This window comes from Poeciliopsis prolifica, unplaced genomic scaffold (assembly GCF_027474105.1).
Source record: "Poeciliopsis prolifica strain line A6 unplaced genomic scaffold, Auburn_PproV2 SCAFFOLD001, whole genome shotgun sequence".
Lineage (NCBI taxonomy): Eukaryota > Metazoa > Chordata > Actinopteri > Cyprinodontiformes > Poeciliidae > Poeciliopsis > Poeciliopsis prolifica.
The window spans coordinates 1,987,456-2,009,505 of record NW_026562376.1 but is presented as its reverse complement, the minus strand read 5'-3'; the positions used below and the strand labels follow the sequence as shown (position 1 = coordinate 2,009,505).

The window sequence follows — 22,050 nt, the reverse complement described above, 5'->3', positions numbered from 1 at the left end:
CACTGTGTTGATGCACAGCCAGAGTTCAGTTGAGATCAGACTCACGAGAATGACTATTTCCTTTTCTGTGCATCCATGCATTCATGTGAACAGATTTAGTTTAGTGCATTTCATTAAAGTGATGACTGGAGGAGTGGTTGGACTGAATTATTGCACAAATTGCTTATTTTTTGTTTTCTTGCTTCAGGTTTGTTTGGGGACAGCAGCTTTCCCTGTAATATGCTGCTTTTTAACGGTTTAACAGTTTAGTTTCTGCTTCTGCTTGGATCAAACATAATGGACGTCTGCATGCATTCATCACTAAGTGCACTCTGTTTTTCTTTTGTTCATGTCATCTGTGCACTAAACTTTTCTTTGGCACATCAATTTCCTAGTTCTGAATGGAGAAAAATGCATTCTGGCTTTGAAACCTATTCATGCTTTTCAATAATTTATTTTTTTTAACTTTTTGTTCAAATTGATCCCTGGATCAACAGACTTTCATTCAGGCTCTTAGGCTATCAGGGAATTGGAAAAAGTTCTCACCCACTATTGACTTCAGACAGACAGTAACAGCCAGATTTCTCATTTCTCTCCGTTTTGATTTCATACCAGAAGCGTGTGAGGATGAAGAGCTGGAAGCCGAAGCAGACAGTCCGGACATGGAGCCCGGCACGGAGCTGGACCAAGGTAAAGAATCAGACATGTCTGCTAATTTATCTGTTCTTCTTCATATATCAGAATTATAAAAGGTTATGTATTATAATATTACTGCTTATCAAGCAAAAGCATGAAGATACAGTGGAAACCAGATATTTACATTCTTGACACAGAATTAAAATACATGTTTGTTTTTTGTAAGACTGTGAGAAAACATTTGGATGTCTTTTTGCATATCTGCCATCCATCCATTTACACCTGGTCCCTTGTGGGGCCAGCGAAGGTTTCAGGCGCGAGGCGGGGTCACCAGGTCACCACCCTGTCGCAGAGATGTCTGCCAGTGGCAGCAAATAATCACAGAGACATGAAAAGTTGCCTAACTTATTGAGTTTGTTCCTTCGCAGCAGCTTCCTGTTGACTGTGATTGGTCAGTTAAATTCAGTCAGTATTTCATTCACCTCAGTGATTTCATGAACTCTGTTTGGTCCAGATGACATTCCTTCGGATGCAGAAGCTGAGGCTCGGCTGCACCAGTCAGAGCAAGACGAAGCTCCTCCAGAGGAAAACAAGGACACAGAAAGTCTGGGGAAAGACTCCAGTATTGGTACAAAACACAAGTTGTTCAGTCAACCTGATATATTAGGAGATATTTTACAGGAGATGCTTCTTACAGAAGTATCTTACATCACTGAGGGGTTCTGTATTTTTCACATTGCAACAATAGACTTGAGTGAATTATATAGACGTGTTAATGCTGTTTGGAGATGCTAGGTAGCTGTTGGCTCAGGATTTTTTTTTCAGGGTTTTCAGAGTAAATGGGGCTGAATGCAAATTTGTATTTGTAAATAAACACCTAAATGACATAGTTTTCCTTTTGTTTTCAAGTTATGAGCTGCTTTTGTGTTTGTCATGTTCACTCCAATAAACTCCATCCAGTTAAAATAGTTTATGTTTGGATGATCGGGTTCATTCTTGTTGTGACTTTAGACCCAGTCAGCACCAGCTCACTGCTGAAGGACGACGTCGTTTTCTCCCCCCTCAAACCGCCGCCTCAGCCTGTCAGCCCGGTAAGATATTCTACTTACACAAAGTTAAAATGATGGGATGTATTTTGCAGGAACTCTAACTTTCCCTGCTCCTGCAGGTGAAATCTCCCGGCATCCGTTTCTTCCCGGATCCTTTCTTACTGGAGGAAGAGAAGACAGCTGTGTCCCCGGCTGTCAGGAGCCCGCTCAGCCCTTCATCCGTTCCATTTTTCGCTCCCATCCCGTCTCCCGCTCCTTCCGTCACACTCCCCTCTGCCTCCCCTGCCTCTTCCCCCCCCATCTCACCCGCCGCCTCTCCGCTGAAGCCATCTGGCCAGTCGCCTGTCAGATCGCCCGTCAAGTCGCCGCTCAGCTCCCCGATTCGCTCCCAGCCCATCTCGCTCCCAGAGACACGCACGCCTAAATCCCCGGTCTTCCCCCATCGCTCCATCTGTCCCCTGACAGGAAACCCCCTTTCCCCGATCTGCGCCCAGCCTTTGCCCTGCCAGGAAGCCTCCTCACCTCTGACCTCTGACTCCCCCGTCAGGACGCAGCCCGTCAGCTCAACGCCCGAGCCGCTCAGGTCCGCCGACTCCTCTATCGAGGAAAACGTCTCGAAAAAGTCAGACATCATTGAGGAGTTCTGGCTGAAGAGTGCAGAGATCCGGAAGAGCCTCGGTCTCTCTCCTTTAGACCGCAGCAGTAAAATCCTGGAGAAGACCCCGATACCGGACCCGACCCCTGCGAAGATGCCGCCCACCGGGGAGCCGAAGCCGGCGTTTACCGGCCGCACCGTCATTCGCAGACTCAACATCACCCTGGAGGGACAAGTCATCACGCCGATTGCCGCCGCCGCGGCCAAGAGCGACGCAAACCTAACGGCGAACGGTGACGGCTGCAACATGTCGGACTCCACCATGCTCACCCCGCCCTCCAGCCCTCCGCCGCCCGTCCCCGCCAACCAGTCTCCGGCAGTGCTGAGGCAGAAGAGACACCAGGCGTCTTGGAGCAACGGTATGGAAAAGCCTCCAGCCGACTCTCCGGTTCCTGCGCCCAGGACGCAGCTGAGTCCCACCCCCGCACCCAGGAAACTGTCGTCCCCTGAGGCTGCGCCACAGACCGCCCCGGTTGTGATAATGAGGGAGAAGAAGAAGCAGCCTCGGCTGGCTGAGGTGAGAAAATCGTTTGTGGAGACGGTTGAGGAGATTCCTTTTGCCGACGACGTGGAGGAGACGTACGATGAGCGCACGGCAGAAACGAGCCAGAAGAAGAGTCAGGCGCCGTCGGCCATCAAGCCGCCGCTGCACCTGGCGTTAGCCATGGAGAACGGTAAGCCGAACATCCCAGTAATCCCAGTCTCCAAGTCCCAGAGGGCCACTCGGTTTTCCCCAGAGGCCAAGGAGATCGCTGAAGAGAGAATCAGAGCAAGAGAGAAGTCTGTGAAGAGCCAAGCTCTCAAAGACGCCATGGCCAAGCAGCTGAACAAAATGAAAGAGTCCGACCCAAACAGAAGCGTCTCCCCTAAGGTGGCCTGGAGCGCCACTCAGGATTCAGCTGGAAAAACCAAAAAGTCACCCGGATCTCCCAAAACGTCGGCTGTGAAGGCGCTGGAGTCGAAGAAAGAGTCCGTTCCTGAGCGTTTCTTTAGCAGCAACAAGAGTCTGGACAGTTCAGTGGCGTCGTCAGAGGGATCATCAACGGGCAAAAGCAAGAAGCGGAACTCCCTCTTCTCACCCCGCAAGAACAAGAAGGAGAAAAAAGCCAAAAACGACAGCAGCAGGCACTCTGGCGCCGAGGAGACGCCGCCCAAACACAAGTCGCTCTGGAAGGCCGTGTTCTCTGGCTACAAAAAGGACAAGAAGAAGAAGGACAACAAGTCGTGTCCGAGCACGCCGTCATCCAGCTCCACCACCCAGGACTCGGGGAAGAAGAGGACGTCGCCTCTGGGGAAATCCTCAGGTCAGATCGGCGTTCAGTATTTCTGAATGTTTGTATCCTGGAGGTTCATGTTTTCTTCTCACTGCGTTGAACAGACCTAAAGACTCGGAGGAACCTGAGCTTCTCTGAGGACTCGGACCTGTCCTGTGATGATGTTCTGGAGAGATCGTCCCAGAAATCAAAGGCAGATGTGAGTAAAGTTTCAGAAATCAGGAAGAATCAGGCAGCAGAGCATTTATACAGAATCTCTACGGCACAGTGCCTGTTCACACTGTAAACTAATTCAGAAGATTGAAAACAAATAACTTTAATGTTTCTGGAATTTCAAGTGATTGGCCAAAACAGAGTAGTGGTTAGTTGAATTGTTTTTTTCTTAATAAAAATGTAAAAGTGCTGTGCATATGTATTCAGTCAGTTTAATCTGTTATCCCTAAAAATATTTAGCCACCAAATAACTGAAAGTAGTTTTTCCCCTGTTGTTCACACATCAGAAATAAATAAATAAAAGTACAAGGGGGATAAATACTTTATCAGAGTCCAATTCTAACTGAATAATCCAAAGACAGTAAACATCAGATGTTTTTAATTTGTTGAAAACATTGAGCGAAGTATTAAATTAACCCTCGTTTTATCAGATTATTATAGAAAATATAAATCGCTGCTGCTTTAAACTGCCTTCAGCGAATGACAGGAACTGGAATATTACTGTCATACCCACTGTTTGTTTTGAAAAACTCATTTTTTCATATTTGTTTTTTTATAATTTCTTCCACTCTTAGCGGCATATGGACATCTTTGACCTAGTGTCAGGCATACAAAAGGAGGCAATAAAAGAGGAGAGACTGGAAAAGGAGAGGAGGAGGGAGATAAAGAGGAAAAAGAGGGCAAAAGAAAGGGAGCCAGAAAAGGAGGTTGACCAAGAAAAGGAGAAAGACAATGAGGAGGTATTACGCAGCATAAGAGGAAATGATTCTGAGTTTCAAATATTCACCCCAGATGGCCTGGGTTTGGCCACAATAAAGCCTCAAAATGAGAAATGTTTTCCTCTGTCTCCTCAAGAGATCCCAAAACTAATCGAGGCACCAAATTGGACCCAAATCCAAGTTCCCAATAAGAGATCAAACATCTTAATCATGCTTGATTGGGAAAGTTCTTCTAAGGGCTGATTTTGTTTTTTTCTGTCTGCAGGCTGCAGTATATGATATAAAGTTCACAAAAACCATTTTAGAACAAGCCCTTTCATTTCAATGGATTCATCAAGTTGTGAAATTCAGAATGATTCTCCTGCTGCAGCTCAGTCCGTGTGTGTCCTTGATTTTCTAGAGACACAGTGGAGTTCAGGGCCAGAGGCATTTTTAACCGTTGTGAAACTGTTGACAGTTTTCTGCATTGTAATGACGACACTAGAAGAAAGAAATGGATATTGTGACGGTCTGTGATCTGAATTCACAGCAGCATGCCTCCCAGGCCTCGTGTCTCACGGGAATCTGATGATCTCTAGTCGCTGTCGTGGTTGCAGTTTTCCTCTGTCAGTAGATCTGTTCAGATGTAGGTTTAGAGCTGAAACTATCCCATTTTATCCTGTTTTACAGTTTGGTGTTTTGTTGTAGTTTTACATAGAATTACGCAGCTGTGAAAATATTTACTCTCCTACAGATTTCTTCTGTTGCTGTCCCACGTAAATAAAGTTTTCATGTCTTAAGAAAACACAGTAATGCAAACCAACTTCTGCTTACTAATGGAACCTAATAGTATTTTTGGCAGAATTGTTTAAATTCAGCCATATTTGAGTTTTCCAGGACGGAAGTTGTGTTTAATGTCAAATAACCATAAATGGATGTTTGCGTTAAAGTCCATACTTTGACTAGGACACCCCAAAACCATCTAGAAGTGGATTTGCTGGCGTGCCGTTCAGCTTAAAGTTGCTAAATCAAGGCCAGACCAAGAGTCGCGTTAACTGAATATTTTCCGTCTTCCTGACTTCTGATCACTTCAACCGGAGAAACTCTGGCTAAAGTCCCGATGGTAATTCCCATCCCCGTTGTGGCAGCAGATTTCTGATTCATCCTGCAGTGAAACCACGCCTCGCCCTCCCACTGTCCAGTTTCCCTCAACAAAAACCCAGAAACATTTGATCACACGTCCGTATTTTTCTATAGGTTTGCTTTGCTTTTCTGAAATGCTATTAATTTGAGATTAAAACCATCCAAAAAGTTTTGCTTTCTGCTCCAGAGAATATTTTCCCAAACGTCTCGCGGCTCATCAAGATGTTTCTGGGTAAACCATGACCAGGTGAGGCCTGCATAGTTTTGGACTGTTGGAGTTATTTTTCAGCTTTTCTGAGCGATCACCTTTAAAAAGACTCACCTGGTGATTCTGATTTTGCCGATGCCATTTGGGTTTTTTTTGCCTGAAAGGCTTCACACTAGTAGATGTGACCTGTGGGGCGGCTCTGACTGGCAGCTCTCTCTCTGCAGAGCAAAAGGGAACAGCGGCGGAGTTTCAGAGTTATGCGGCAGTAGATAAGATCCGTGGATATGATTGGTTTCTCATATATCGTTCAATATCTAGGTCATTAGGTCCGATTTATTGTTGCATCCATACTTGTAATCTTTTCCAGACAAATAAGTGTTAATAGCTTTATTCTCATCTATTCTTTGATTTTTTTCTTTTCTTCTTTTTTTGTTGTATATGTTGTGTTGCTTTTTTAGAACTACCTCATCATGTTTGTTTGGCTATTAAAACTCAACAAAAACGTTGTGATAATCACTGATAATTCAAGATTTAACGAGGGAGTTAATATTTAAAGTTTTAATGAAGAAATCTGTGAGGGAGGAAATACTTTTGTCATGATTCCGTGTCCCGTTATGGGTTATTAACCCTGCCTGTTTTGATTTTTTTACCACCAAGGTTGTCCCTTACTGTTCTGATTTTGAGCTGTTTAACATAATCATTAACCCATTTAATCATGTCGTTTGTATCATGTCTGTTTTCCTCCCTGTTTTCTGTTTTGTCTTCATCAAGTCTGTTTATGTTCCTCACGCACTGGCGTTCAAGAGATCGTACGCCACAAAGGTAGCAGTATTACATCCGTTCCCGTTGAAAACTCCCTCCACTCTTCGCTCCTCCACTTCCTGCACAGTTCGCTGTCGTAACAAGCTGCGTGTTTCTGGTCCACAACTAATAAACGGCGCTCGCTCTCTCACTGCTGGATGCGCTACAACGTGACTTCTTCTTCCTAAAACGCTCGCTCTACTGGTCTCTCTGATAAGACTGCATCTCTGTCTTGCTCTTCCTTCTGATGTTTATGTCATAAATATCCATCTGTCGTATGGATTTACTCCAGTGAGCCGACTGGAGCAGCTTGTTCTGCCTCGCTGCCTTTACTCCTTTCTTCTGATTTATGAAAGCTTTTCATGTCCCAACAAGTTACCTGATAAAGAGAACATTCAGCTTTTTTTATATAAGGAAACTGTGATTCATCCTATAAAAGAGCATGTCCAATATATTGTTTCTATGGAGTCTGGAAATGTGTGATTTTGTTATATTTCAAGACTAGAAGCACAGAAAAGATGCCGTAGCTATCAAAACATTTGAATTACCTGAAAGATAAAATTTTATAATAATTAAATTATTTCAAATATGGTATTGTCTTTCATTTGCTTGTAAAGGATTATTAATCTGGTACGGTAAAAAATGGAGATTAAAGTCATAACATTAGCAAAATAAACATGCAATTTTATGAAAATACAAGTTATAAAATTACCAGAAAAATAATAAATTTTTTTCATAAAGAAAGTCCGTATGTCTTTCTTTGAAAAGTCTCATTCGTTTGCACAAAATCTGGATAATAATTTGATGCTGATGAATTACATCTTGTATTTGTAAAACTTATTCAGACTTTACAACATGCTCAACATTTTAATTTTTTATATTTTTAATATTCAACATATTGTTATTATAAAATTAGTACTTCATTCTCCTAATATAAATTATTGTTCTGGTAATATTACAACTTTATTCTGGTATTCTTGTAACCTTATTTTGATAATATTACCACTTTATTGTCATATTATTGTGAGTTTACTTTAATTAGCAATTCTGTTCAAGCTTTTTACGACACGTTAATTCAAATCTCAAGATGTTTTTTAGTAAATCTACGTTCATTTAGAAAACCAGTAGATGCAGTGAAACCACGCCTCGCCCTCCCACCGTCCAGTTTCCCTTCCTGCTGTGGATGTTCTGAAGTTCAAGGCTCTGCAAGGCTTCCCGTCTTTAGAAAAGAGATTCTCTGAGTCATATTTTCTGTTCTTTACCAGAAAACCTACACAGAGGAGGAGCTGAATGCCAAGCTCACACGCAGAGTTCAGAAAGCCGCCCGGCGACAAGCGAAGCAAGAGGAGCTCAAGCGGCTGCATCGTGCTCAGGTACACGGCAGAAATAAATCTGTCCTGGTGTCATCTCAGGATTTTCAGCTGAATTATCGTAGCTGAAGCTGCTTTTCTCTTGTCTTTTGCGACTTGATACCATACGGGCTGTTCAGTGTGACTCAGCTGCTGCGGCCTGAGCCCAGCTGCGTGTCTTATTTAGGAAAGAGTTTGGGATTCGGACCTTCAGGGTTGTGACTCGGCTCTAAGCTGCTTGCTTCCCTGAGGCTGTTTGCCCTGTTTCTGCTCAGCATTTGGTTTTTACTGTCTGTCAAACAGGAAAACTTTCTGCATGCTTATATATGTTTGTGTCAGTATGTTTATTTCAGTAACTCAATTTAAAAGGTAAGATTTTACACATTTTCACACTGCATGCTTTTTTTTAGTTAACTTTAACTATTAAAGGAAAATCTGAAATTCGTCTGCTCAGAAAACTGGAACAAAAATCAGATTTTGTGAACGGTGTCTGCACTCAGTAGTTGGTCTGGGCTTCTTTCGCATAAATTCCTGGAGGATGTCATGGAGCAGATCAGCCTCTGGTTCTGCTCAGGTGTTCTGGGAGTCCAGCTTTATCTTGACAACTGGATTTACATCGGGCCGGTTTTCTGGCGTTATCATGGTGATTGAAGCTGGTATGGCCCTTTCAGGGGATTATCCCTCTTGCCTCCACAGTTTTTCCTTCCACTAAACTTTCCATGCACCAGCCAGCTTCTTTTGCTGTAGTGGCTTACCTGCCTTTTGGAGAGTGGTTATGATTCCTCACTGAATGGCAGCATTCGTCCCAGAATCATCAAAATTAACACAAACACTTTAAATTTATAACTTTGTATGTAAAAAGTTCAGTTTTTTGAGTTTTTTAATTTACATATTTAAATAATTGATGTATTTAATACCAAACGTTTTATATGTGTTGGGGTGACGGTAAATTTCTGTCTTAATTCATTGCAGCTTTTTTTTTTTATTTTTAACTGAACCGCCTTAAGTCCCGTTTACCGTTTAAAAAAGCCACTCCTGGCTTAATATGGACCATTAGATTCTCCTCGATGTTTATGGGGGAGATGAAGGGCCAGATTGCATTTCACTCCTCAGTAGCAGCAGCGAGATGTACTTTATGAGGTGGATTTATTTAAATATGTGAAATAAGTGCACGTGAATTGAATATTAGGCATGTGTTCCTTCCTTTGAGCGGTTAATTGTTGCTGTGCCTGCGCAGATCATCCAGAGGCAGCTGGAGCAGGTGGAGGAGAAGCAGCGGCAGCTGGAGGAGCGGGGCGTAGCCGTGGAGAAAGCGCTGAGGGGAGAAGCAGGTAACAATTTATTAAACTCGCTCATTTATACAAGCTTATCTTTTAATACATTTCGTCATGACATCGGCAGTTAGAAAGCTAATTGCTCTCGCCACTTTTATTATTTGGTTTTTATATATTTTTTAAGGGGATTTGTTTCATGCCTGACAGTTAAATCTCCTTTCACAGTTGACTCCCACTGGTTCCCCCTCCAAGACCTCATTTATCTTCATGTCATTATCGGTTAAACCTTTTATAGATGCTCCAAAGGGAATAACAGTAATATCTGAAAACCACACAATCTGCCGCTGTAGTTTTGATTCTCACTGCGCTGAAAGACACATCTACATGTTTTAGTTCTACCACCGTAAAATCAGACAGAACATGAAACTGTTGTTGATCTTAAAATCATGTTGGCAAGTGACTATCACAGACACATAATCTGTAACACAATTTACTATTTCCACTGTTTAAAGGGCGTATATTATCGTTTTCTTTTCAGTATTTATATTCCAGGAGTGTCCTCAGGTGTCCTGTATGTTCCAGATTTGTCTTTGATTTGAAATAGCTGAGCTGCTCCTCAGCATCTCGTCAGGTTTTAAAGGAACCTGCAAACAAAAAACTTATTTAGTTCACGCATGTTGTTGCAGGGATTCCAACAGTGTTTAGTTAACTCTAATACTAGCATAATATAAATTACTAAAATCTTTTCCATTTTTCCAGAAGCCAAATTTATTTCTCCCATCCAATATTCATACAATCAAATGTTCCAATATGTTTTAACGTGTGTACTGCTTTACTCTCTTAAAGGCTTGTATAAAGGTACTTGTACATTACCCAAACAGCACAAAAGAAGATCAGGTATTAGATTTACTTGGTTTTCTGTTTTGTACTGTCATTCGACTCCCTTCTGTGGTGACACACAGCAGCAGTTCTCCATCTCCAAACATGTTGATCTCTGTTTGTTCATCACATGTGTCCCATCGTCACCGTGCAGCGCTGCATGCGATCAGGAGATGTGTGTCTCCACATAGATTTGTCTGTAATCAATCTGGTTGTTTAGCCTCTTGCTGCCTCTCAATCAGGAGACTTTCTGTTCCTGGATCAATCTCTAAACTGCAAGCAGAATGTTTGGCATCCAGTTTGCCAGTTAAATCTTTATTAGCTTCTTCTGTTTTAGAAGAGTCTCTGCAAATATCTTTGTGAAATGCTGCAGATATTTGCTGAGATTTGTTTTGAGCCCTCTGAAACTTATCTGTTAAAACTGGTTTTCATAGTTAGTTTACCATCCAAACTAACCTCAAACTGAATCTCTTCAATGCATTTCTCTCTAAAACTGAACCCAAACTCACCCCATAAACAGCAATACAGCAAATCTATGCTACACTCTGTTTATTATATCTGGAAAATGCAAGTTTGCGTTGATTCCTGCACTGCAGAACACACTGCGGTGCGTCCTGCCAAACTGGCTCTGTTCTGAACGCCGCTGCAGCGTGTCTGTGTGTTTGCATGACATGCTGTTGTTGAAGATTTTTGGTTTGTGTGTGTTTGTGTTTGGATGCCCAGTTTGGGGTCGTGTAAAGTAACTCCTATCTCTAATCTACCCTGTCATTGTAGACTATTGGGGAGATTCTAATTACAGTGAAATCCTGGACTTGCATCTGGGCGGTATGTATTTCAAATCTGTCGCTTTAAACTAATCCAGTAGCTAACCCAATCTCCCCTTTCCCTACTTGTTTTACTACTTGAGCTTTGTACCCCATGTGTCTACCATTAGGCACGTGGGGTAAAGGTGGCTTTTTAGCCTTTGCACTATTTGTGCTCCTTAACCCCTCCACCTTCATCCCTCACTGGGTTTCTAGTCGGAGCACTTGCCACTCCAGAGATTAGACACTGTTTTTATAAAGATCATGAAGTCATGAATAAGGAATGAGTAGAAGATGAGCTGCTGTGTGTCAGTCCTTGTTATGCAGATTGTTCCTTGCAGATTGCAGCAGAAATCTGAGCAAAATGCATCAGGAAACTCTGTCAGCCATTCAACGACGAAACACTAAAACATTATATTATGGTTGTAGAACTGTAGGAATCTATTTTAAACAGAAAAGGAGGCATGCCCCAGGGAGGTTTTGTTTACTGTGCATAATATTTATGTGTTGAACATTAAAAAGACAGCAGTGTTTTAGAGAGCAGTATTTCAGAAAAAACTGATGTGCAACAATAGCAGAAATAGTATGTAAAATGAGTAAAAGCAGAGGAAATGACTGTATGGATGTAAACACTGATCTAGTTGGTTATAACGTCTAGCAGCTGCAGGGAGGAAAGATCAACAGATTCCTCAACATTTGGCTTCAGATTCCCAGTTTGAAGGTAACTAACCCATCATGCTCAGCATGAGCAGGGAAAATCATAAGGCTTACTGGAGATCTGCTGCACAAAGTCACAGGCAGGAAGTTTTGTCATAAACTCATTAAAAAATGCTGATTGAGATCCCAGTTTAACACTCAGGAGGAAAGTTTTACTGTCTTTCAGCCACAGTCAAAGGTTTCCCTCTCAGCAGCCTAAATGTGTGTATTTTTCTGGGTCTGTTTATAACAGATGCACTTTTTACAACCCTGTTTGGATGCATATAATTCCTCTGACATGACTGGTAAAAAAAAAAAAAACGTCGATATTTGTTTTACCAATCCTCTCATGGACCGACAGAAGGGATTGATCACCAGATAGGATTGATCTTTTCTTTTCTTTCATCTTTTTCAATTTTAAAACGAGGAATTGAAATGCAAGCCTTATCTTTTAAAGCGATTATTTAAAAATAAATACAAAACACCAAACTATTTTACAAAGGGGATTTTTGATACATAAGCTCTAAGCTACCTGTTTGGTTGACTCTAAAATTTATATTCTTGTGATTAAATATATCCAATTACTCCAGTTTTCCAGTTTGCTTCATCTCAGCCTTCTGTTAATTCATTTACATATTTAAGATAAAATATGCAAATTGGAAATGCACATGAAAACCAGCTCACACACATGCACACACACACACACCCACACCCATGCACACACTACAAAAGTCTTATATAACCTGCTGACTCCTACTAAGCTGCTGGCCTGGCCCTCTGCTGCTGTAGTTCTGCTTTATATCCCCAGTAGTTGCTTCCTCATACCTGCTCAGTTCCTTTCTTCCCAGAGTGTTTCTGTTGTGCGTCCTGATATATCAGTGTTTAACCCTTTCATGGCGGCGGCAGACAGGGTTAAACAGAGACACGGGAGCTGTCTCTGTTTGTCTGGGTTGAGACTTGATGTCTGTTGTTGTGGTCTTGCGGAGGAATCCGTCTTTTCCTCCTCGTGTTCTGTGAGCTCAGCAGTGTTTTTTGCGAGAGGCCAGTAGTTTGATTTCGAGTGGTGAAATCTCAGCGAGAGGTCGGAGACGTGTGTGTTTCCTCAAGTTTGCGTGACATTTGTGTGTTTTCCTCCTGCTGCTTATTGACAGGTGAATGTGTGGAGATTTTGAAGGTGAGCATTTCAATGTCTCTGCTGTATCCGCTTGACCAGAGGCGTGCTGTGGCATCTCTTTACAAACTGCTTGTTTTCCCATTTAACTGTTGGGCTCATGCACTATGCATGAATGCTGAACAGAGTTTTTCTTCTGGTTCCTATCGCACCAAGTCAGCATCATTTATACAACACTTCAAAAGCAGCAGAGCTGTCACAAGAGTAAGAAGAAGAAACAAATATTAGAAATGAAACAAAATAGTTAACAGTTAAACACAAGTGAAAGTATCATGCAGGTGAAGCAACCTGATCCCACCTGAGATGGAGCAGTTTGAAACCCAAACCAAAGAGGAGCATCTTAAAATATGTTGTTTTATTATTATTTGTAATGAGGATGCACTGCATAGTTTGGAAGTCAAAAAGTTTATATCTGAAACCAGTCAACACAACAACCCAAAGAAGATATTTGGAGAACCAGGAATCACACAGTTCACTGTTACCACCACAACCGACACCAGTTGCCACGGAGTCTGTAGTGAACGTAGTTGAGTTATTGGTGTTTTATTTTAGGCCTTCGGGTGATACAGGAACCATTTACTTGTTTTCCTTTAGATTCTGTGACCTAAATGTAGTTTTCATAACAATGTAGTCAGATAAGTTAATTATTCCTGTTCAGATAAAAATTTATTGAGCATGCATTTCCAAAAATATTTGCATAATGTGAGGAAGCCATTAAAAAGCCATCAAGACTCCAGTCTTTCCAAAACACATATTCTAGTCTGCAACTTCTCTCTTTATCTCTGTGATAGTCTCTTGTCATTATTATCCAACATTCAGGCCTTAAAACTCTTCAACCACCGGCCGTAAAACCTGCTAACTGCATCCCACACAATCAGCTCCGCATCCTTTTTGGATTGTCTGAGCAACAGACCTTCATTATTTGGACTTTAATTAAAGGAGCCCATGCTGTTTACAATCATTCCTCTTTTTCTTTGGAAAATCTCTTCACTGAAAGCAAATTAGAAAAATAAATCCCAATTTCCACTTCAAAAGTCTCCAAACTTCAAAAGTCTGGCATCACATTAGGGTGTGTGATCTAAACGTGTTCAAGCAGGTATTTACTCTGAGAGGCTCTTTAAAGACAAAGCAATTATCAGTATGAACGTGATGGACACCCTGGTGATCAGTAATGGCTGGACTAATGGTGTTAAATTATTTGATGTGCTTTGATAAACACTGACCATATGTCGTAGGCTATTCCCATTTTATTACTGACACAGGGAGCTGTTACCTAATTGAAGTTTATCCGTCGAGCTGCAAATGGAAGATCAAACGGGAGGCTTATTTTTTTCCAGCTCGGTCGTCTGGATTTGTTGTTTTCACTTGTTTCCCTTCTGTGTTTTTACCCTTTTTCATTTTTCACACCACAGCTTATCTCTCCCAGCTCTTCTCTGTAGGGGATTGGTCTTCTCCTCCATATCTGTGTCCTCTGTTGACTTTTCTCCTTGATATTTTCTTCTGCACTGCACCCTTCTCCTTCCCCTTCCTTCCCATCTTTGTGCTTTTGTGGTGTCCTGTTCTTTCTTCTGCATTATCCTCTCATGCTTCCTTCTCCTTGGCTTCTGCACCATCTGTGTTCCTCCCTCTCATTATTTCCCCACGTCTTGCGGAAGTTGAGCCCTTTGTGGGGATGCCTCGTCGGAGACCACTCTCCCTCTGCCCTTGCTGTTCCTCTGAAGGTAACGCCACCTTGCCGCATGTTTCCAGAGTTGTGGCAGGTCGCCTTCTCAACCCTAAGACTCTCCAGCTCTGGGTTACTTTGTTTTCCCTAATGTATGACCTCAGTTACTCACAATAACAGAAACAAAGGAGAACCAAAGGTTAGTGTTGATGATCAGTGAACCAGCTGCAAGGAACGCTAAAGAGGAAATGTTGTCCAAACCGTTGGTGTCCATAGCAGCAGTAAATAACCGACCTGCAGATCAGCTGCACTGTTTTCACCCGAAACAGGAGGAATTTTATTGGTTTTATGTGACAGAATGTACATAGTTACAAATCTGCAACTTTTGTCTGATTTAAAGTATTGCTGCAACTAGCATTTATTTTAGTTTTTGATTATTCTATTGATTATTTTGACGACTAATTGGATTAGAAAAAAATCTAATTTTTCTGCTTTGTCATTTAACCATTTTTAAAGTTATTTTATTCAATATTAGAAATACAAAAAAAATACAAATAATTCCTTCTTGAAATAAAAAAGCCCTTTCTTGCCTGAAATGCAATAATAAATTATTCTTTTAAGGTATGCTTAATCATTTGTAGCAGAGAATGCATCTGGAGCTGAAAAACACTCAACATGTGAAAAGTTCAGTCCTTCTCTAAGTAACAGCTGCTGGTAAATGACTCAAATATTTTCTAATAGTGTCTTAAATTTCTAGAGTCAATAATTGTATAGAGACCAAACTCCTTGGTGGCGTTGCGCATGCAGCAATGTCTGCCGTGTCCTCCAAAATGGCCGACGTGTGACTGGAACCACACATTTAGCTGTAATACAATGAGAATTAATTATATTATTTTACTGTAAATGTTCAACAGCAATTAATCTTAATGCAACCTTGAACATTTCTCAGCAGAAATATTTCCCTCCTTTAATTATGAAAAGCTGCAGTCAGATCTATCTGGACATGTTTTTAATCAACAGCATGTTTCTCTTTGCTGTTTTGCTAATATGTATTTATTCCATTTTTGTTCTTGCTGCTGGGAATTGTGCTCTTTAAATATGCATATGTTTTTACCTGGAAGCTCACAAACAAGTGTGTATTTGAGGACTGAAAACTTGCATGCTGTGACAGTTTGACATTAACAGTCAGGTTTCACCCAGAGCGAGTCTTAAAACTGAATGCGTCGTCTGGTTTGTCTCTGTATCTAACAGCTGTGAGACGTAACTGCCTGAGCTTTCTAAGTGTGAGGAAACTGGTTGTTTTTGCTGTTTTGTCCCAGATTTTAACAGTTTATGCTGAGGGTTGATGGTGGTGGAACTGTTCTGTGGTTTAGGAAAGACAAAAAGCAGACTGTTAGAAAGATCAGTTTTGATTTGGTAATTGTCCGTTTGATGCGCTCTTCCTCAGCTCTGTCCGTCTCTGTTTCTGTCAATAGCTCAGCTCCATCCTGGAGACCACAGCCATGCTGTTTATTTGTGTACGAGGTTTTTTTTTCCTTTTCATTTTGCAAGAGTCTCCTCTAACCCAGCTAAGTATGTCATGCTGCATCAAGGATTCCCTTCTGGTGTTTGATTGAAACTGCTTGGCTCCACCTGCTGCAGGAGATAAATAAAAGTTTCATCTCGCCAGCGTCAGACCTCCCCAGGCATGCTGCACAGACCGGCCTTCTTTGCAGAACAAAGCAGGAATGAAGTCGGAGATAGTGGCTGTTCTGAATGCAGTGCATGATGCCGGTGGCTCTGACCATGCTTTCCCCTCAGGCAGACTCAAGACGAGAGCTGAGTCATTTCATGAACATTTAAACTTTTAGTGGAACATGTGCAAAGAGTAGATGGTATTTCTTACTTTCTGCCCTCTAACTGCTGAGCATTAATGGGATCTAAAAGGGTTTTGTTCCATGTTGTGGGGCTTTATGTGAAAATTTGTGGAAATTTTACACACTTTTTTTTTTCTTTTAAGATTTAGGATGGTAAATAATTTGCAGACTGGCTCCACCTTCTTAATGTGGTGCAGCTCCTGTACAGCTCTACTGGAAAACAAACAGATTTGTTTGTGCGAAGCAAACTAGTATTTTATATTCTTCAGTTTTGAACGTCTAAAGCTTTTACCTAGTACTTAGACGATCCACTTTGACAAAATGATCAACTAATCTGCAGAAGAATAACCCCAGATTATGATGCTGCCACCTCCGTGTTTCACAGCAGGTGAGACTTGAAAAAGTGGCAGCCATTTTACAGCAGCTCTTTGTTTCCTGTTTGCTTTTTTTGAGTTGAAATGTAAATGGATCTAAGTCACTTTAAAGGTGGAAAATGTTTGGAAATGATTTATTGTGATTTTTATTTTCTTGTTCTTTTCAAACTTTTAAGACTAAGTTTGAGAAGAAGACTAAAGTCTTCCCAGCAGGGGGCAGCTGTATGTAGCACACTGGCCAAACTGGGTAACAAGCTCAACATTGCAGCAACAGGTGGTTGTGTGTGTGGGTGAATGTGGGTTGTTTGCTTTTAGTGTGGACACTAAGCAGAGGTGTAAACATACACTACAACCATAGGCTCTTCCCCCGCTCTGCGTGCCATCATCGTCATGTATGGCCCGACTGAGCTCGCTGGTGTCAGTTCCTCCTTCCACCAACCATTCTTCAGCAAGGACACCCGGCTTGGCTGTCTCTGTGCCTGTCTCAGACCCCGTCTGTCTCACATCTCGTCCTCTGGTCGCCCTGTCCTCACCTTCTGCTCCCGTCCTCCAGGTATGGGCAAGAAGGACGACCCCAAGCTGATGCAGGAGTGGTTCAAGCTGGTGCAGGAGAAGAACGCTCTGGTCCGCTATGAGTCGGAACTCATGATATTGTAAGTAAATTACTGTAAAAAATCTATTTATCTGATTATAGACGACGTTTCCACTTCCTTCTCTTAAAATCATAATTTGCAGTTTGCTCTGCTGATCAGATACATTTTGTTTTTAACTGTTTTGCATCCACATAAGACACAGTTTACACTGGAATATGGCAGCTGTTGTTTGTTCCTCTTTTTTCATCTTTTGTTAAAAAAAATGTATTAAAATCTGATTGTACTGTCATCATTTCACATTTCACACCACTCAACAAGTTCAGACCTGAGAAATTTAAGCATTTGTGGTTGTTGCATGATGTTAACCATTCAACATGATGTGAAAGTGCAGAACTGTAATTCATCATGTTTAGGAGAGTTATGAGGGAATCAGTGGTGTCTCAGCTTTTTGCCCCAAAGGTCAAACTTGGGACATTTAAGCATCTTGTGGATCACAACAGTCATTAAATTAAAGGCAAAAATTTGTTTTTTTGTGATTTTTTAAAATTTCTTTGTTTGTTTGTTTTACTTGCTCAACAGTAAACAAAATGTTAATAAAATCTGTGTTTGAATGTCCCCTAATTGGTAAAATAGTAAAAATTCTCCACAAATGTCTTCTGAATAAAGAGCTTTGAATATAAAATACATTGTCATGGGAAATCCAAGTCGTCTTCTCTGCAGTTCGTCAAACATGCGGTCGAAGGCTCTCTGCTCAGATGAGTGGAGCTTTTGGCCCCTGACATCATCCCAGTGGCTAAACATGGTGGTGGCAGCATCATGCTGTGGGAGTGATTTTCTGCAGCTTGAAGACAGTTGCAGAAGACTTGAGATTGGGATGGCGGTTCACCTTACAGCAGGAAAACCACCTGAATCATGTTTTAGAATGGCCTAGTCAAAGTTCAGACCTAAACCCAATGAAAAATATGGTTATTTAAAGGAACATGTGTAAACTCAATGACAGTAGAAGAAGAAATGTTCAACTTTAATGTAATTTGTGTTTGATTTGTTTAAATTTTCTCCAGGTTCAGATTTTTTTTAGTTCAATTAGTCTGCAGTGAAGCTTCTGGTTTGAGAAGAACTGTAGGCTGTTCAACGAAGCCTTCAGACGGCCTCAGGTCTCAGCAGCCGGCTGATAATATCTGCAATAATAATAAAGATGTTTCACTGTCAGCCAATAAATATCTGCCCCGGAGTCCTGAGCCGGGACGGCTCAGCAGATCATCAAAAAACCGTCAGGGTTAATTCTGTTCATTTCTGATCTGATCTCTGCTTTCTTTTATGAGAATACAATTTCACTATTTACTGAAGTAACTGTTATATTCTCAAACAAATTCATTCAATGATGTTATCTTGTTACATGTTCTGAAAGCTTCTGGATTAAACATCTGTCTTGCTTTGAAGAATTATTGAATTTAACAAAGTGAGTAAATTTGCTTGGAATCTGCTGGATTTTTACGGCCTTGCACAAGTTTTCACGCCCTCTGAATTATTCATGTTGAAACCACAAACTTCAGTTTATTGTCATTAGATTTCATGACAGAACAGCTTAATTATTCAGAGCTGTTTGTTAGAATGTTGTCCACCCAATCAGAATCGAGCTGCAGCAGACGACGTTTCCACTTCCTTCTCTTAAAATCATAATTTGCAGTTTGCTCTGCTGATCAGATACATTTTGTTTTTAACTTTTTATCATATTTTGTTATGTTGAAAGCTCAAACTTATTTCTTCTTCTGTGATTCTGTGTCAAAGTGCCAGAGAGCTGGAGCTGGAGGACCGGCAGAGTCGGCTGCAGCAGGAGCTCCGGGAGCGGATGGCTGTGGAAGGTGAAAACATTAACGCTCGTTATCTGAAGGATCTCACTGTAACACTGCAAACAAATATTACTGAGTTAAAACAACATTCAACAAAGTATGTTTAATCAAATTGAATTAAGATTCATTTTATTTAAAATAGAACTGAAAACAACATATTTAAATTGGTCCTTAGTTTTCCCAACTTATCAAATAAACAGCTTGTCATTTATTTGATAATAGTTGGTATTTTAATCATTTAACCACCTCAACCTTTTTTATACGATATTAAGATACATTAAAAGAAGCAAATGAACATATAGTTGAATTATTTTTAAAATAAGAAATGGCAGCATTCCTGCAGTAAATCTGGACCAGGTGAAGCTAGAACTGCCACTTTATGAGTTTTGGCTCAAACATATTTACAGACAATCTGTTTATGCAAAATGTATTTGTGTGTTTTGTACACATATACAAATTACTGCTCTGAGTGTTTTTACAGCAAATTGCCTGTTTGGAGTTTGTATAATACTCTAAAACCATTAATCAGTTACTAAATTAGTTGAGAGTTATTTCAATAATTGATTCATCATGATTAATCAGATTGATAGTTTCAGCCTTAATTGGGATGTTCCTGGTTTGTTGGTCACTTCCTGAACTGTGGATGTTTTTGTAAATTTCTTCCACCTTTCTCTCCTCAGACCATCTGAAAAGCGAGAAGGAGCTGGCGCAGGAAAAGCAGATCCTGAATGAAATGCTGGAGGTGGTGGAGCAGCGCGACGCCCTGGTGGCCCTGCTGGAGGAGCAGAGACTTCGGGAAAAGGAGGAGGACAAGGACCTGGAGGCGGTCATGCTCTCTAAGGGATTCAACCTGAACTGGGCCTGAAAGTTGACACACAAACAGGGTTTGTCTCGTCAAGCAGCAGAGCAAACTCCACTCACGTCGTCTGAAGATAGACACGAGCAAATGATCCGGAACTGTCACACCTACAGCACTGAATGTGTGGAGATGTTTCCAACACAACAAACACGCCGCGGCTGCCTGACACTGACGCAGCGTTCCCAGATCCCCGCCTGAAGGCGGTCCAACTTAATCACTCTGCAGTTGGGTTCCTCTGCCTCTGTGTGGGAGGAGAGCCGAGTTCATATTCACTAGTTTATCATCGCAGCCTTGAAGAGGATCCTTTCAGGCCCACAGGGAGAATGTGTGGAGACTTTGTAAAGGGAAGAATCAGTTCAGTCCTACTGATGTAAAGAAATTGTAAAGTTTTTGTGTATAGATGTGTTGAACAACATTTTCTGCAGAGGTGTGTTGAAACATTCAGCTGCCTCTCTCCAGTGACGGAGTGTTTATCCTAATGAACCACACATCCCTGAACGGCCATGTTTTCTCCTCCTCTGTGTTTAGTGAGTCAACACTAAGAAGTCATTAACTCTGGCCACCTTTTTTTAGTTCTTTTTTACATTTCTATGTTTTTAAAAGATGAACACTTTTTTTCGTTGCATTCACAGGAGAGTGCCCAGGATCTCATTGTCTTCTGCAAAAGCCCCTGCACTCCTAAGCCATTGCATCAGTAATGCGGCTGCAGGCTCATGCAGCGGAGCAACTTGACGTGTCTTTAATCATTTCTCTGACTCGATAACGCCCGGCCTCTCCGGGAGAGGCGCCACACTGACAGTTCAAAGTTTACAGAATCGGGTGGCTATTGATCGCGCTCCGGGAGGCGCGACGCGTTCGGCTGGTGGAGGGAACAGGTTTATCGGCGTGATCTCGTTATACCAGCAGAGGTCTGGAGTTCCTGTCACTCACTCTACACAGGAAGTTCTCAGTTACACTACAGACGACTCGCGGCTCATGCTGAATATTTGAACAAGATGCCTTTTTAAGTTTTGTTTTCCACACTAAAGTTATATTTAAGTCCAGTTTTTTTTGTTTTTAAGGTGGAACTAAGTTCTTAAATCTATTCTGCTTTATGCAAATCAGTTAGAAAGAATCCAAAAATGTTAAAAGTGCAGCGGAGGGTACGTTTGAAAACCCCGACGTGATCAGTGGATACAAAGTTACATAACTTTAAAGTTGTTTTTTGATGGCGTATGAAATGTTTGACGTGATTGTACTGATATTTATTAACGTGTGAAAACTGTACCATATGTAAAGAAAAATGAATCCTAATTTGTAAAACTGTTCTGCTGACACATGGACTGCAATGTAAATGCTTCTTCATGTAGCCAGAACACATAGATGTATGCAATAAAACAATGCAGTTGTTCTTTTACGTGTTTGGGCCAAAACTGATTCCTTCAAGGGACGGGTCCAATTACATGTGTGTGTGTGTGTGTGCGTGCGTGCGTGCGTGTTGTAATAACCAGTGGAGGAAATTACGATGGCTGATCGACTTTTGCCAGATTTGAACTGGAGCCTGAAGCTTTGGTAGCGTTTGAGCTGCGATAATTTCAGCTTCATGTTTTTATCACCTTGAAAATCCACAAGGTACTGAAGGGCTCCAAAACATATTTTAATGAGAATATATAAAACATTTTGTTATAAACAAAAGTAACATTTTTTTGCTGCTGCTCACAGCTGGGAGGACAAATCACTTAATTATTTTACTGTTGTAGACAAAAAATAAAGTAGCAAAGCATCATTTTACATGCAGGTATTCATTACTGAAGCAACAATGTTCTAGGAACAAATGAGAAACATGAAAACTGATTAATACAAAAGCAACAGAGTCAGATTCAAAATTTACCTTGAACAGCCAATATAGAGTTTATTAATCAAAAATAATTTTCTGTGATAAAAAGTAAAAGCCTGAGGATTTTGTGATTTTCATAAGCTCCTAATGAATCTTCCACAGGAAAACAAAACTTGTGATTATGTAGGTCAGCTACCTCTGTCGGGCCTCT

The 22,050-nt window shown here is 41.3% G+C and overlaps 1 protein-coding gene across 32 annotated transcripts in view; it reads left to right on the top strand.

Moving 5' to 3' along the window:
- Nucleotides 1–21,419, top strand: part of mical3a (microtubule associated monooxygenase, calponin and LIM domain containing 3a) — an 85,728-nt gene extending 64,309 nt beyond the window's left edge. For 18 of the 32 annotated variants that reach the window (XM_055035004.1, XM_055035021.1, XM_055035012.1 and 15 more), the window contains 14 exons: nt 595–669; nt 1,130–1,243; nt 1,627–1,706; nt 1,784–3,623; nt 3,698–3,792; nt 4,382–4,546; nt 6,627–6,677; nt 7,922–8,029; nt 9,243–9,336; nt 14,484–14,549; nt 15,967–16,008; nt 17,275–17,374; nt 19,103–19,176; nt 19,845–21,419. In XM_055035004.1, the coding sequence (XP_054890979.1) occupies nt 595–669; nt 1,130–1,243; nt 1,627–1,706; nt 1,784–3,623; nt 3,698–3,792; nt 4,382–4,546; nt 6,627–6,677; nt 7,922–8,029; nt 9,243–9,336; nt 14,484–14,549; nt 15,967–16,008; nt 17,275–17,374; nt 19,103–19,176; nt 19,845–20,029 (3,089 nt within the window). In that variant the 3' untranslated portion in view covers nt 20,030–21,419. Of the gene's footprint in view, nt 1–594; nt 670–1,129; nt 1,244–1,626; nt 1,707–1,783; nt 3,624–3,697; nt 3,793–4,381; nt 4,547–6,626; nt 6,678–7,921; nt 8,030–9,242; nt 9,337–10,125; nt 10,177–10,932; nt 10,984–14,483; nt 14,550–15,966; nt 16,009–17,274; nt 17,375–19,102; nt 19,177–19,844 lie in introns of all 32 variants that reach the window. The other 14 variants (XM_055035247.1, XM_055035040.1, XM_055035257.1 and 11 more) reach the window with 11 other exon arrangements.
- Nucleotides 21,420–22,050: the final 631 nt, after the last annotated feature.